This window comes from Protopterus annectens, chromosome 8.part0 (assembly GCF_019279795.1).
Source record: "Protopterus annectens isolate FY-2018-M chromosome 8.part0, PAN1.0, whole genome shotgun sequence".
Classification (NCBI taxonomy): Eukaryota; Metazoa; Chordata; order Ceratodontiformes; family Protopteridae; genus Protopterus; species Protopterus annectens.
In genome coordinates this window covers 1785622996-1785638931 of record NC_056741.1, presented here as the reverse complement: position 1 = coordinate 1785638931, position 15936 = coordinate 1785622996, and the positions used below count along the sequence as shown (strand labels likewise).

Here is a 15936-nt window from a genome sequence, read left to right as displayed (position 1 = left end):
TAGCAGAATCAACATTTGCAACTCTATTCTACTTGCAGGAGTGAGCAGAAATGCAGCAACAAATCACTTTTCAAGTTTCTTACATGGAAATCTACTGGACACTCACAGACTGTTAGGGCCTATGGAAAATACTGATCCTCCCAAAAAAGATGATATCAGTGCTAGCAGCAAGGCCTTGTCTCCAGTTAATAATAAGCCAAATAGCCAAATGACTCTCAACCAGAGGAGATCAAATGCATCTGCTGGATCTCAGGATGGAGGTTTAATAGTCAATGGTGGACAGGGACAAAATATCATAATAGGAAAGATGAGTAAAGAATATAAGGGAGCAAAGAATGCATAAAAATGACTAAACATGCATCAGTTTATTGTGTGTCTTAGTAAATAAGATGGTCTTGATTTATTTCAGGCCAAAACATAAGTTATGCATTAGTATTGCTTCAGGATCAAAGAAGACTGTATCAGAAGAAAAAGTTCATGAAAATGACTACACATGCATCAGTTTATCAGGTGCATTAGTGAATAAGCTGGACTAGCCTTTCATTCACATTGGTCAAAATCTAACTTATGGTCTAGTATGGCTCCAAGATCAAAGAACAATACAGATCAGAAGAAAGAGTTCATGAAAATGACAATGTATGCACCAGTTTATCACTTGTGCTAATGAGTATAATATTCTGAGCTTATGTCCCACAAATTGGTCATAACATGACTTATCATCTAGTTTTGTTTCAATTTGTCTGATACCACTGTCTGTCAGTAGCACTTAACCTTTTAATGTTGTAATGAAATTATAGCTTTGTCATACAATATAGCAACTTCATTTATCAGCATTAAGAGTGAGATTATTGTAACTACATCAGGTGTATGATATTGACACTGTTTCATAATTTGCAGTTATCTGCATATTTTGTTAGCAAAAGTCCTTTCCTTAGTTTTATATCTCTAAAGAAAAAGACCAAAAGTGGGGTGGGGGGTCTGGTGGCACAGCACAGACCCAAATGAAACACTGCTGATTACTTTAATAGTATGTGGTAAATATCCTGCTGCTCAATTGCATTGCACTTTCCCATTTAGTCAATTATTTATCCAACTGATTATGAAGCCACTGACATTACATTGAGAATGGGCAGCCTGCACATAGTGTTTGCGTGTATGAAAGTTAGTGATATCGAGCGAACCATTATTTTGCAGTGCAATGCTTTTGCTGTTTAGCTAGTGTAAAATGAAAAGAAGTGGATAATTAAAAAATGTGTCTGTGTGTGTGTATGTGTGTGTGTGTGTGTGTGTGTGTGTGTGTGTGTGTGTGTGTGTGTGTGTGTGTGTGTGTGTCTGTGTGTGTGTGTGTGTGTGTGTGTGTGTGTGTGTGTGTGTGTGTGTGTGTGTGTGTGTGTGTGCGCGAGCTCGTGTGTACAAATGTTATGCAGTGGATGCAACTTTTTTAATAATTGGCTAAGTAGTTACTTTCCCCATCTCACACATGCGCTGAAATGATTGTTGGATGAATGAATGGTCGATGAATAGGGTTCAATGTTTAGCCATTTGATGAAAGTTTAAGTTGACAGTTAAACATAAACCTGGCTTAACAGAGAGTCATGCAGTGTTACAGAAGGAAAATTCAAAATAGAGAAGGAAAATGTAGCCAATGTGAGATCAGAAGTAACGGTTGAGAGGGTGAAGGCAGCCGAGTCTGTAGATGAAGTAGAGAAAGTGGTTGAGCTTTCGCTAAGAGGTTTAACATATGAAGGAGTGTTGGATTCAGAAGAGATTTTTCAAATACATCTCTTCAGAGAGGATTTACTTGAGCAGTAATGTATGGTCACAACCCTCCAGTCAGTAAGGTTACAGGATGATGTATTATTGAACTTGGTTAATGAAAGTGAGTCAGAAAGTCTCAATGAAGTGTCGTGTGGTGGCTTAATGGAGAAAATTCAGCAGGAGGAAGAAATGGTCAAGAAAAGTAAATCATATGCAGAGGTGGTGAAGTCAGGAGCCAAAAAAAGAAAAGGCCAAAAAAAGAAGGAAGAAGTCGTAGGTGTTAAAAAAAGAGGACCTTTACTGTATGGATTGAAAAGAGGGTTCTGATCTGGACAGATATAAAATATGGGATGAAGAAATTTCACCACTGAAAATGAAAGCAAGTGAAGTAAGAACTTTAATTTATATTAAAAAAGAGACTTTTTGTGACATTATATTTAAAACTGATCAAATAATGGATTTTTTTAGAAAAATATGAAAAGAAGAAAAATAATCCACCATGGAGTTTGTATGTATTCAAAGCATCTTATAGAGAGATGAAAAAAGAATCAACGTACAGTTTTAGGACTGAAGTAGATAAAAAACTTTAAAGGGACATTTATTGAAGTTATGTAAAAAATGTATTAGATGTGTCAAAAGTATATGACAATAGAGGTTTATGGACTGGGGTGTGTAATGCAATTTTGAAAATTGAAAATGACTGTAATATGCATTTACCAAGTGTTATAACTGTAGATGGAAATGGGGCATGGAAAAATATTGGGGGCAGCCTAAAACATGTTTTTTGTGTGGTAAAGATCATTTAATTGGTAGTTGTGAAAATGTTTTTCATGTGGGAAAATTGGACATGGTGCAATAGATTGTGAAGTGAGATGTTACAAACGTAATAAAAAGGGTAATCTGGGGAGAATATGAAGAAAAAGGAGAAACAGAGAGATTAATGTTGTGAAAATATTAACGGAGAAAGATCAAAAGGATGTAGCTGGGCAAAAAAAGTACAAGTAATGGGAATAAAAATAGAGACTATGAATAATTAATTAATCGTACAAAAAGTGTGTATGAAGGAAGGATTTAATATGGAAAAAATGGAAGAGGAAGAATCAGGTTTGAGTGATAGTGATGATATTAAATGGAGTATAGTTAAACAAAAAATAAATTCAGTTGGTAAAAGAATATGGGAGAAGAAAAGGAAAAATTTTAGAAGGATTTGAACAAGAAAAAAGAATGGGAAAGACTGAAAATATATTATTTAAGGTTAAATCATGTGTAAAGTTTTCGCATTAAATGGGAATAGTTTTAAAAAGTTGGAGAGAAGAATAAGTATTTTGGAGTAGTGTAAAAAGCAAAATAGTGATGTTATTACATTAGAAGACATTTAATTTCTGTCTCAAACAGAAAACATCAAACTGAAGTGTGCTGGGGAAAGATGCGATATAGAATTTTGGTAGGAAGACGTATTCTGGAATGCTTATATTATATAAAGACACAATTAAAGTGTTAGATATTATTGGTTATAACCAAGAGAGTTACTGTTATTGAAATAAGATGGATGGACCATGTTATTAGAATTATAGCAATATATGCATATGTGAAAAAAAGACAGAAGAGATGTTTGAAAATATAATTCAACATGTGACAGCTGATATGGAGATTATTGTTGCAGGGGACTTTAATTCTAAATTAAGGCTATAAAAAAGAAGGCTTATGATGTTAGATTGGTATAGGACATTATAAAATATGGACAGTTAAAAATTTGAAATTCATACAATTGGATGTATAGAAGAGGAGACAATTTGTGTCAGAAAGTTTAGCAATAGTAAAACAAAGAGTGTTGTTGACATGATTTTTCAGATAATAGGGCAATTTGGATTATCATAAAAGGAAATGTGGACTATAGAAGAATAAGAAGAGGTTTAAAAAGAATAAACAAAGTGAAGTGGCATGTTATCAGGAGAGGGGATGTTAAGAGATTATGGAAATAACATGCAGAGATGACAGAGAATGATAAAGATTTGGTCAGAATGCTGGTTAAATTGAAATTGAAATATTAAAAGTGGTATGTGACATGGGAGAAAGAAAAAATATATAGCAGCAAAATAAAGTATAAAAAGATGAGTAACGAAACAATTGATTATTTATAGAAGAATGATGGAAAACTCTTTATCAAGGAACAGGAATTATATGACTTGAATAAGAAGAAAATAGACATTTATTGTATAAACAAAGATATTTTTTGCAAGGAAAAAAGAAAAAAATTGTACCATACTTAAGTAAAATAATTAAAGAGAATAATAGTGTAATGGGAGAAATGAAAAATGTAACAGGTGTAATACATACACAGAAGGAGATTATGAATACAGTAAAATAACATAGTAGGGTGTTATTTAAAGAGCAGAGGGTAAAGACATAGAAGGAAGGGAGGTGCTTTGTCAGAAACAGATAATAAGGATTCATAAAAGGAAATAAAATTAGATTAATTAGAACAGGTGTTAAAAGTAATGAATTCAGATTTGACTACAGTACTGGATGGATTAGACTATAGGATGAATAAAAATCTGACCATAGAGCAAACAAATGGTTTGTAACAGTTTTAAATGAATGCTAAATAAAAATGAGTTATGTAGGGGTATTATTAGATTTATACAGAAAAAAGGTGAGAAATTAGTTAAAAATAATTAGATTTATTTGTTCTAGTAATTAATGCAATATCCACATTTGTGAATAGAGAATTGGAAAAAATAAGATATATTACAAAAGAATGGATGAAAATTCTTATTCTTGTTAAATTATGCAGATGATATTATCATTATTACTAAAGATGGAGGAAGTATGAATGCAGTGATAAAGTAAATGCAAAAGATTATTCAGGTAATTGGGTTCATGTTAAACAAAGACAAAAGTCAATGTTTAGGATTTGAAGGGAGGATTGGAGGAGTTAAATTTAATATGGAAAAAATGAATATCCTTGGAATAAATTTCAGGACCAAAAAATTATAGATTCTATATGGAAAGAAAAAAATAGAGGAAATAAAACATATGACTCTGTTTTGGAAGTGTTTTAAGCTTTCCTTTAAAAAGAAATTTAATTTAATAAATTCTATACTGATAACCAAGATTGCTTATTTGGCTGGTGTCTTTAGCATTCCATTAAACTTAGAGAAGGATACATATAATATAATATTTTCTTTCATTTGGGGATAAAGGTTGAACCCTGTGAAAAGAGGGTTGCTATATGTGAAAAAAAAGGAGTTTGGGGGCTAATCAATCCTATAGTGTATATGGCGTCATTAAACTTATATAGATTAATGAAATCTTTAAAGGACAACAAGGTTTCTTTATTCATGAAAATATTAAGTTTGAAATATAAAATGGAGTAGTTGACCTTTTATAGTTCAAAAAAGGAGGAGCTGTAATAAATAAGTGGAAAATTATCAAGATAAGATTATCTTGTGAAAAATAAATGTGAAAGAAATTGATAAAAGAAAAAAATGGTATTATAAGATTATGGAAAAGTATTACTATATATCATTGGAAGGAATTAAGTATTGAGAAAAGGAATGTGATCACTGCAAAAATGGAAAGATGTAAGGGACATATAGAATGTCAGGATTTTTCATGGAGGTTGACCAGACAAAAATTACTGGCGAAGGCAAATATGCCATTTAAGAGCATAAAAGATAGAGTTTTTTTTTTTTGTATATTTTGTGAATTTGAAACACGTGAACATGTTTTTTTAGAATGTAAAATATCTAAAATGTTATGGAAAAAGAGTATAGATATGAACTATGTGAAAGGATTTAAAGATGTGAAGAATTTTAACAGGGATATGATTGAATTTGGGTATTACAGAAGCAAAATTAAGGAAGAGGTTAGAAGACTTGATAAAAAAAGTTTGCTATATTATGGTTAATTTGGAACCAGAGAGTTAAAGAAATCATGTTTAATGAAAAAATGGGACTTGCAATGATGTTGAAAAAATAAGGTTTTGGTTGTGGAAACTGGACTGGGGTCTAAAAAGCAGTAATTATGTGTTTTATATGTTGAGGCTAAGGTAAAAGGAGGTTGTGATGTATGATTTGTAATTATTGTTTCTATGTAATGTAAATAGGTAGGAATGCAAATAACTTTTGATTGTATAAGTATTTATGGATTGTGTAAATAAAGGAACCCTACTCTTTTTTATAGATGTCAGTAGATCTTTTACATCCACCAGAGCTACCACTAACTCGAGCAGATGAGACTTCAGTTGAACATCTCATCAGAAAGACAACACACTTATGCTGCAGTCAGTGATCCATCTGCCTGGTGTGAGACTACAGTCTAGAGCCTTCTCACCACAGGTGAGTGTGCTGCCTGTTGTGCCTCTGACTGCATTAGATTTGCTAATATACTCCCTTATCTTACAGGAAGGAAGTAGGAGTCCAAAAAAACATATACAAAAACTGACAGGACAATTAAAAGAGTCATAAAGATAACAGAGTGGACTACTGAGGATAAGAAAGAAATTTTGTATTGTTACTGTTATGCAAAAAGTCCTGAATTTCCAAATATTCAAAAAGATTGAGATAGAAATTAGAGGAAAAATAATTGCACAAGAAAAAACGAACTGTCAAAAGCTTCAAATGCAAAGTTGTGTTCAATAATACAACTGATCCACGAAAAACATTATATAGACTAGCAAACTTTGGGCCATTTGGAAAAAGAAGTGACAGAGGAAGTGTGAAAATATAATGAATAAAACTAAAGAGATTTTTGAAAGGTATAAAAAAAGAAACATGAATACAGGAAAGATTAAAAATCTGCTATGGTGCATCTGCATCTGCTATGCAAAAGAGAAAGCCTTATACAAAAAAGCAGCTCCAAAGATATTTCAAGAGAAATACAGGCAAAGGCACCCACATATGGAACATTTCACAATACAAAAACTAATATCACAAAAGGGTAGCATAAAACAGAACATTAGTAAAGTAGAAGTTAAATTATTAAATACCTGCATAGTGAAGGATTTAGTGTATAAAATCCAAGACAGGTTATGTCATAGCATAATGGAAAAATTAGTCCACAAACTAAGGAGAAACAGGTGGAACAGGAAGCATCTGATCACTTGCCACATGAAAATACTCTAGTTGGAGATGCACAGCAAAGGAAGGGAAGGAGCAGGAAATTGTGGCATATCTGATGCAATCAGTGTTGTGGAGAGATAGGCCAGTGAGTTCCCATATGAAAGAGCAACAGATGACATGGGATGCAGCTGAAGAGAATATGTCACAGGAAATTTTTCTGGAACTTTCTGCAGAATGTTCCCAGGAACCGGAGAACAAAGTATGTGCCCTGAGTTTAGAAGAAAATGACTTTAGAGAAGAGTTGCTTGATTTAATAGAGATAACTAGATAGACATATTAATATTCATGAAAGAAATAGAATACAGGAAGTCAATAAGAGCCAAAACATTAGAAGTCTGACAAAAGAAATGAACAGACTAATCAAGACTATTAACAAAAATGCATGTGATATAACAGAAGTAAGTAGAATATTTTACAGCGCAGCTAAATTAATAACAGATAAAGCTTAAAAAAGGCATTATAGGGGAAGACAATGTTTCAGCTAATATTCAAATGCCTAGAGTGGAGATGTGCAGACCATCCCAGGTAAGCAGTATGGTCTGTTGTCCATTGGGCATTAAGGGACAGGATGAGAAAAAATCAAATGCCACCATTGAAACATCAAATAGAGAAAACTATAAAGCAGTCAAGAGAAGAAGTGTCACTGTTAGAAGTGGACAGAAGAAGGAACGCATCAGCAAAAATACTTAGATTGATAAACATGATAAAAGCAATGCACACTATTAGAACAGATCAGGATCTACCATACCGTATTGCAAATAATAAACTAAAGATATCAGCAGAGGCAGAAAAACTTAGAAGATATACAGATAAATATAACTGAAAAGTACAATATAAACAATTCATTGATTAGCCCAAAAAGCAAAGCAAAAGGAATAGAAAGACCACCAAAAAATAAGAAATATACACATTTTGGAGAAATATCTATGAAGACCCTGTGGAACATAACAAAGATACTGAATAGATAGAAGTAAAAGAAACAGGAATGAGTTCAAGTGTACATGATATTATAAAATGGGATGAAATAATGGACAGATAAATTAAAACAAAACTAAGAAAAGCTCCTAAATGGAAAACCCCAGGCCCAGATGCAATTCCTAACCTCTAGCTAAAAGTATTAACACTCTTATATGAAGATTTAGCCATGGGTAAGAACTACTTATATGTGCATCCTGGGCAGACACCAACCTAGTTAACAGCAGGAATGATACTCTTCCTTAAGAGTGAGCCTACAAGCCCAACTAAAAACTACACGTGAATAACTTGCCTTCCAACAAAATATAAACTATATACTAGAATTGATGCTGACAGAGTTTATAGTCATTTAAAAGAAAACTCAATCATGGCAATAGAATAAAAGGATAACAAAAAAAGTCATATGAAATAAAGGCTCATTTGTTGTTAAATAAATTCATAAAGGAGAATTGTAAAAAGGGGAAAAATCTGAGAATGGCATAGATAGATCACAAAAAAATTATTTGACAGTATCTGACATTCATGGATAAAGGAGTGCTTACAGATGTGTAAGGTATACCTGACTTTTTGATCAATTACATTACAGTGACCATAAAGCTGTGGGAAACCACTTTGCAGCTAAGCCATGATAAAGGACAAATTATTATCCCAAGGATAAAAATTCAGAGAGAGATATTCCATGGTTACTCTCTCACCACTGCTCTTTTGTCTTGCTCTTAACCCATTAAGCTGTCTACTTAACAGATTAGGTCATTGTTGCAATTTGGCTTCCAGAAAGCAACAAAATTGTAAAGACGTCTCATCTTCTTTTTGTGGATGATTTAAAACTGTATAGTTCATCAGATGAGGAGCTGAAAGCACAACTGCAAGTGGTCAAAACTTTCAGATGATAAACGTATGTCATTTGGTCTTGATAAATGTGCAAAAGCAACATTTCAAGCAGGAGAGCTGCAGCACCAAGAAAATATCAGTCTGGGACAGGAATATGATATAAAGGGACTTGAGCAGGAAGGAGTGTATAGATATGAGGGAATTGATGAAGAATAGACAATAAAATATGAACAAATGTGTACAAAACTCAGGAATATTTTAGAAAACTAAATTTAATACTGAAAACAGCTGCCCTGATATCTAGGAACAAAGTTTAAGCTATAAACCAGTTTGCTCTTCCTGTTCTAATTTGCAGTTTTGGGGTGACTGACTGGCTGCAAAAGGTATTAGTTCAGTTGGACAGGAAAACAAAAAAATGTTTTATGCTCATCAAATAATATATAAAAATGAATGTATACCAAGATTATATATTCCTTGTTCTGAAGGAGGTATAAAACTGATCACATTTAAAGATCTGCAAATAAAGGACTGTATACATATCTGCTGATCTCACAAGATCCAAATATAGTGAAAGTTTTAAAACATGAGGAGAATAAGTCTATACTAACTTCCCTGCTGAGTTTAGCAGAGGCATATTGGTGTCAATCAAGTATAGAAATCAAACCTAGAAATAGACAAAAGTCAGGCAGCATGTTAATGTGCCAAAAACAAAATAAAAAATATAAGGAGAATAATCAGATAAGAATGCAAGAAATATGGAAAAGGCATAAATGCAGTTGCATGTACAGAAAACTCATGAAACAGCCTCATGTTGATCAGGATCTGATACAGGAATGGTTAAGGAGAAGTGAATTTAAAATAAAAGATGAAAGGTTAATATTGATGGCCCAGGATAATGGACTATGTGCATGTTGTTTTTCAAAATCCATTGAACATGTGGGAGAAACAGACAAATGCAGGTTCTGTAAAACAGTACTGGATAAAGACACTCATCTTGTTGCTAGGTGTGATACACTCATGGCAGAGGGCCTGTACACGGAAAGTCAATAATGTGGCAAGACTGTTGCAATGGGGATTATGCAAACATTACAATATTGAAGTAGCTGAGAAGCATTGGAAACATGAACCACAAAGCATTATAGACAGTGGTAAAGTTTTTATCACATAGGATGACTCATTACCAACAGTTCAAAAAATCAATGCGACAAAAGCAGATATAGTAGTCCATGAGAAGAAGACAAAAGTAACATTAATTACTGAAATTGCTACACTCAGTGTTTACAGTGTCTTATGTACAGAAAGACCCAAAGGTATGAAATACCAGGGTTTGCAGGCAGAAATGAGGGCAATGTAGAAGGAGGATACCCAAACAGTTCCAATAGTAGTAGGAGTAATGGGTCTCTAAAAAAAGAATTTACAATTGTGTTCAGATATGTTACCTATACATGTTTGTCCATATGAATTGAAGGAGTCACTTCTGGGCACATTGCAGGTACTTTTGACTAATATCAAAGATTGAAACAATACTAATTTCACCAACTTTATTCATACTTTGACTTAGGAATAAAATCCATTCCAGTAATGGTATTAGTAACACAAAAGACTTGGAGAAATTAACCAAGAAAAAAAGAAACAGGTTATATCCTTATTATAGTTGCAGTAATTGTTAAACTGTCTTGCTGCAGAAAACTTCATGCCAAAAAACAAGTAGATTAACTGTCCATAAATGATCACGCAATGCCAAGCAGTAACTCCATGCCTTAGTCCAGATAAATGGCTTCAGCAGTAAGTAAAATTTGTAGGCTAAAGTACTGTCAGAGCCCAATGTCTAATTCCAAAATGGGAATTGGCCTCACACCATCACAATGCTTTGAAATTTTGCATCAACATCCTATGCTAATGCAAAACTATAAAAATGGCAGTCACCTGTTTTCATCCATGGGATGACAGAATTGGTACTGCAAGATATGTCACTGCAAAACTTCAGAAAATGAGTCATTTGTCTTCTTCTATGGGACACTGTGGCATGGAAACAGCTTTACCTATATGACAAAGCTGGTACTGCAGGAATTATCTGATGTACAGCCGAAATGCCTGCCATATCTATGCCAAAATACAGACAGAGATGTAGTAAGACATATGTAATCTTTGCTTAGGTATGGAAAGGACTACATACATGCACATCACTGTGTTTTGCTAGACATCCCCTGCATAACTTGGAGATGAAGCAAAAGGTGTTTATTTTTTTAAAAAAAGCTGAACCACACTCATGTAGCATCAGCTATAATGATGCACAATTTACAAGAGTTTCACCTTCATAATTGGGTTATTACATTCAATATACGTATGATACTGTGAGGATAGATGACAAAAGAGAATGTTGTTGGTTATACAATGAGTTTGGCATCATTTGCATTTCTTCAGAAAGAGATAAGAAGATTCATCAATTTAGCATGTTTCTGCATCTCATTACCTCACCCTGGCATAGAATGTAGTCCATTCTGACATCAGTATGACATCATATATGGGGAAGAGAGGGATTTTTCTTTCATAGTAGTGGATGTGGATGGCACAGGCTCTCTGCAATTCATCTCCAACTTTTATGTATTCCAAGCCCTAAAGTACTTTCAGAGAACACTAATGTCCTTTTATTCACAATTAAAGCAGCAATTTATCTTGAATTACAATGTGAGAAGAATGTTTATACTTGGGTTAAATATGCAGAGTGCCAAACTTAGTGTGTTTTGTGACTGACACTCTAATGTGTAATCACAAATGCAAGCTTTGCCAAATTAATTTTTAAAGAGAAAAACTATGGTATGTTTGAAATAATTTATGTCAGTAGATCAACATTAGTTTGGTCAATTTGCATTCGACCAAATCACTGTCAATAGGTCAACAGCAGTTTGGCTGAACGCAAATTGACTCAAAATATTTATCCAAAAGCTGTTTCAGTGAAACTTGAAGAAAATCTTCCACAACCACAGACTTAATACACCTACTACAAGGTTGCATAACCATGGAAAAAAGGAATTCTACACTTTTAGTGAAAATACTTTTGCTTAAACATTTCAGTTAGTTTGCATTCAAACTGTGTTAGATGCATTCCTTGTCTGCAAATTCACTTTTTTCCAAGACACAGTGATGTTTTAGTTAATACATGTATAAATACAAATAACATGAGTGTGAGAGACACAGCCTTCATGTCAGTGGTGCAGGGAGCAGTTTTGACATTCATGGTTTCACAGCCTCCCTTGCATGTTTGAATAATGAAAGTGCAGTTATCAGAAAAACAAGAATTAAAAATCAATTACAGGTAAATATATACTAACACAGAAAAGGCTGCATCTCACAGTATTCCATGTTCTTCATGGTGCAACAATCTTGGAGTTAGTGCTAGTAATGGAAATGTGAGGATGCATATCTCGATATCACTGAGTGTAGGAGGCTTGCTTCAAGAGCAAAAAATATTTTTAAAAGTCATTTTTACTGTTATGGTTCATGGTACACACCTACTTTTCTAGATATCTGAGGCTCAGGTTTAAGATTCACAGAATTTCAGTAAGGTACTTGTTCTACTGTTAACTTAATACTTAGTGATTGTTCTTTTGTGCGTTGATCATTCATGCATTGAAATTTACTAACAGAGTCAAACATTCACTGAATTAAGCAGATCGCCTGAAGGAGATGTCTTGACATAAAGACTCTTATAAACTTAGCCACAAAAACAGTGCCAAGCTCATGTCTGCTGCAACATACAAAAACAAGTAGAAGTTTTGTTCTCTGTCCTAGTCAAGAACTTTTAGCTAAAAAAAAAAAACTACATGAAAGGTGCTACAATAAAATATCAGAGAAATCAGGAAGACCATAATGTTAGTTTAAATTTGTATCCAGACATTAGATTTACTCCCAAAGCAATATGCTCTATTGGCTGTCTAAAGAAAATTCTGAAATAATAACCCTTGTTACTTTAACCATGAAACAGCCACTGTGGTGTAGCAGTAGTGTTGTCACCTCACAGCAAGAGATTCGCCCGTTCGATTCTCAGCTGGTATGCCTTCTGTGTGGAGTCTGCATGTCCTCCCCGCGGTCGAGTGGCATTTGAAAGAATGCATAGGGCAGGGCGTCGTGCTGGCACCTCAACACTGTAAAAATCTACTGCCAATCATTAGCGGACCGGAGTTCCCCTGTGGCGACCCCTAACCAGGAAAAGCCGAAAGAAGAACAACTTTAACCATGAATTTCAAATTCCAACTTCTCCCTCAATGCACATTTAATTAGCCTTCCTAGGCCAAAATAAGTTCTTCTTGCCCTACTCTATAGCTTTTAAAATTCAAAGAAAAAAAAATGAGGAAAATAAAAAAAAATTACAAATAAGATTTTCTTTCCATACAGTCTGTTGTAGCTGATCTCTGAAGACAACCTTGAACTGATGTCACTAGTCATGGGTAATGCAACATTCCTGTCATGTGTTACACTTGATTGCAAGATATCCTGACTTGAACATACTTATCTTTATATATTAGGGCATGGCAACATCATCTTAGGTTACCATATTTTTGGATCCCCAAAGTGGGACTCTTTTTATGAAAATTTGAAAATTTGCAGGACATACCATAAGCTCATTAATTACAAGGACTGAAAAGCTCATCTCGTATAATTTTAATTATTTGTGTTCTTTCATAGAATATGCATACAATATGTATGTGTTTCAAATACAGATTTTTTTTTTTTACTATTTAAGGAAACGTAAGTAACATTTTAAATCATAAAATGCGAAGACATTTGTGATTTTTTTTTCTTATTTCAGAACATAGAAGTTCAAATAGTGGCTTTCCTGCATAAACAGGTACAGGTGGTAACCCTAGCTTATGAAGACTGTAGGCTGTTCTTTCAATACTGGAATATACCAAGGGGTAGACATTTGGATTTATGGCCTGTTGTGGTATGAGCATTGTATATTTAAGCACTATGCTGTTTGAATTCCTGCTTAGTCAACGTTGTTGTTTTCAGTTTTAGCCACATACTTTCAGGGTTTGTAGTGGTAGTACATTTCACTTTAAGGATATTTTTTTAGAGAAAACAAGTGCTCTTCCATGTTCTTTTGCTTTCCAGTCTTCATCATGATACTAAAATATCAGAGGCTGTTAAGATTGCTATTTTTACAACCTGAAACATTTTGTAAGAGGATATGCATTGATGGTATGACTTTAAGGTATTTTTATTGTTTTTTAATGAATTTCATAACTAATATCAGCTAAGGTATTTTTATTGTTTTTTAATGAATTTCATAACTAATATCAGCTTTAGTATCTTCTTTACAGTAATCATCATGTTCCTTACTACTCTAGGTAAGCATGACATCATACCAGCTGAAAAAAAGAACTGTACTGATTTTGGGTCTTCTTCTTCACAGATAGGTATGACTATTTATAATTGTTTCAAGTTTTGAATTCCTGCAGCTTTTACATGCTGCCAATTAATTACCTTTCTTATAAAAATCGATTTATTTTTGACTTCAGATAAATTCAGTATTTTATGCATTACTAATTGGTGGCATATTCACTGTAATGTAGTTTGACAAGGTACAACTCACATAATATGACTCAGCAAACACACTTTTGATTAAAATTTACATACCAAGGCAATGCTCTTTTACCCCCACATACTGCAGCAATAAATTATTAAGAGATGGAAGTGTGCAATGTCTTTACCTGCATTAGGTGTGCAAAAACTGTGTGTGTGTGCATATGTGTGCGTGTGCCTGTGATTGCATGTGTCTGTGACAGAGTGTGTGTGTGTGTGTGTGTGTGTGTGTGTGTGTGTGTGTGTGTGTGTGTGTGTGTGTGTGTGTGTGTGTGTGTGCCTGTGTATCTGTGTGTATGAATGTGCATGTCTGTGTGTGTCTGCACGCGCATGCGAGTGTGCACGTCTGTGCGTGTCTTTCAGTCTTTGTTGAGGATCCATTTGTACTATTTGTGTTGGATGAAAAGATACTCGCCATTGGTTTTTAGATTAAATGATTATAAATGACACCAACTGCAGATGATTATAAGCAATTGACCTTAGATTCACCATGTCTTAACCAATGAAGGCTGTCCTGAAAAGCATTAATTCAAAGACACACTACTCCACCCCATCCAGTGCACAGTTCCACAACTGCAAAGTATCCTTAAGTGCATGTAGCAAATAAAAGGTCTTGAGTGACAGAAATCACCAACAATGGAAAAGGGTACAGGGCAGCATAACAGAGGAAGTGTACCCTCTCCCAAAAGTGGATCATATACAACTCCACAGCCTGACATCACCTGGACAACAGTTCCATTTTGCAAACCCACTCCTTCTCTTCCCAACAACAACTGATACCTTCAGCTTTCTGAAACCTCAGAAATGATAGTTTATTTTCATTCTTCACCCACTCCTGTTTAACAGCAAGTAGATTCCCACTTCTATATCTGCAGTGTTACATGTGCATGGACTTCTCTGCTTCCAATGTTTCCTTATTTGCCAGACATCTGTCTTCCTATCTAGCTCATTTCAAGCTTGTAAATAATCTGACTCTTCCCTACCATCTCCCTCTCTTTGTGCTGTTCTTTGTTTCATCTTTCTTCTCATGCCATCACTGGGGTGCACTACTTTCAAATCATCAGTTACAGCAATGGTCAGAGCTTCCAACCTACTCCTTTAACTTTCCTCCACATTTGTTGCTGACTATGTTGTTTAGCTATATCCCTGTTCCAAACCTTATTCTGAGTTCTGAGTCTTGGAACATTGCGACTGACACTGAAACTCCATTTGCACTATGCTAATGAATTACATATTGATTCTATTTTAAAAAAATCACCCTTCATTTCTACATAATCGAACAAGTTTGTTATGCCATTCTGACTATGCAACACTACTCTAAAATATGAGATGTACATCCTACTGCCTCCTCATATCCCACATCATCAATCTCCTCCTTTGTCTCACTGTCATTGTTTTGCCATATCCAGTAATGTAGAACTTAAAGGTTCTAGAATTCCAGTCCCATCAGTGAAGTATAGCTGTGACAACTTTCACCTTTTTAAAACAAAACAAAACCAGTCATGTGAAAACAAACAATGTCAAAAAAATACCAACATGAGAAAACTCAGCATGCTTCTTCTGGGCAGCTGTCTTCCCAGTTTGCTGTGTGTATTGTGAAAAATTAAAGTTTCTTTTTTCAATTAAACCTGGTAATTTGAGACACAGCTGATAAACTTACAGT

The 15936-nt window shown here is 34.2% G+C and overlaps 1 protein-coding gene across 1 annotated transcript in view; it reads left to right on the top strand.

The window, feature by feature from the left end:
- Window positions 1–15936, top strand: part of LOC122809642 — a 378601-nt gene that overhangs the window by 180829 nt on the left and 181836 nt on the right. Inside the window, exon 3 of the mRNA XM_044081286.1 lies at window positions 14039–14107. Coding sequence (XP_043937221.1) covers window positions 14039–14107 — 69 coding nt within the window. The remainder of the gene's footprint in view (window positions 1–14038; window positions 14108–15936) is intronic.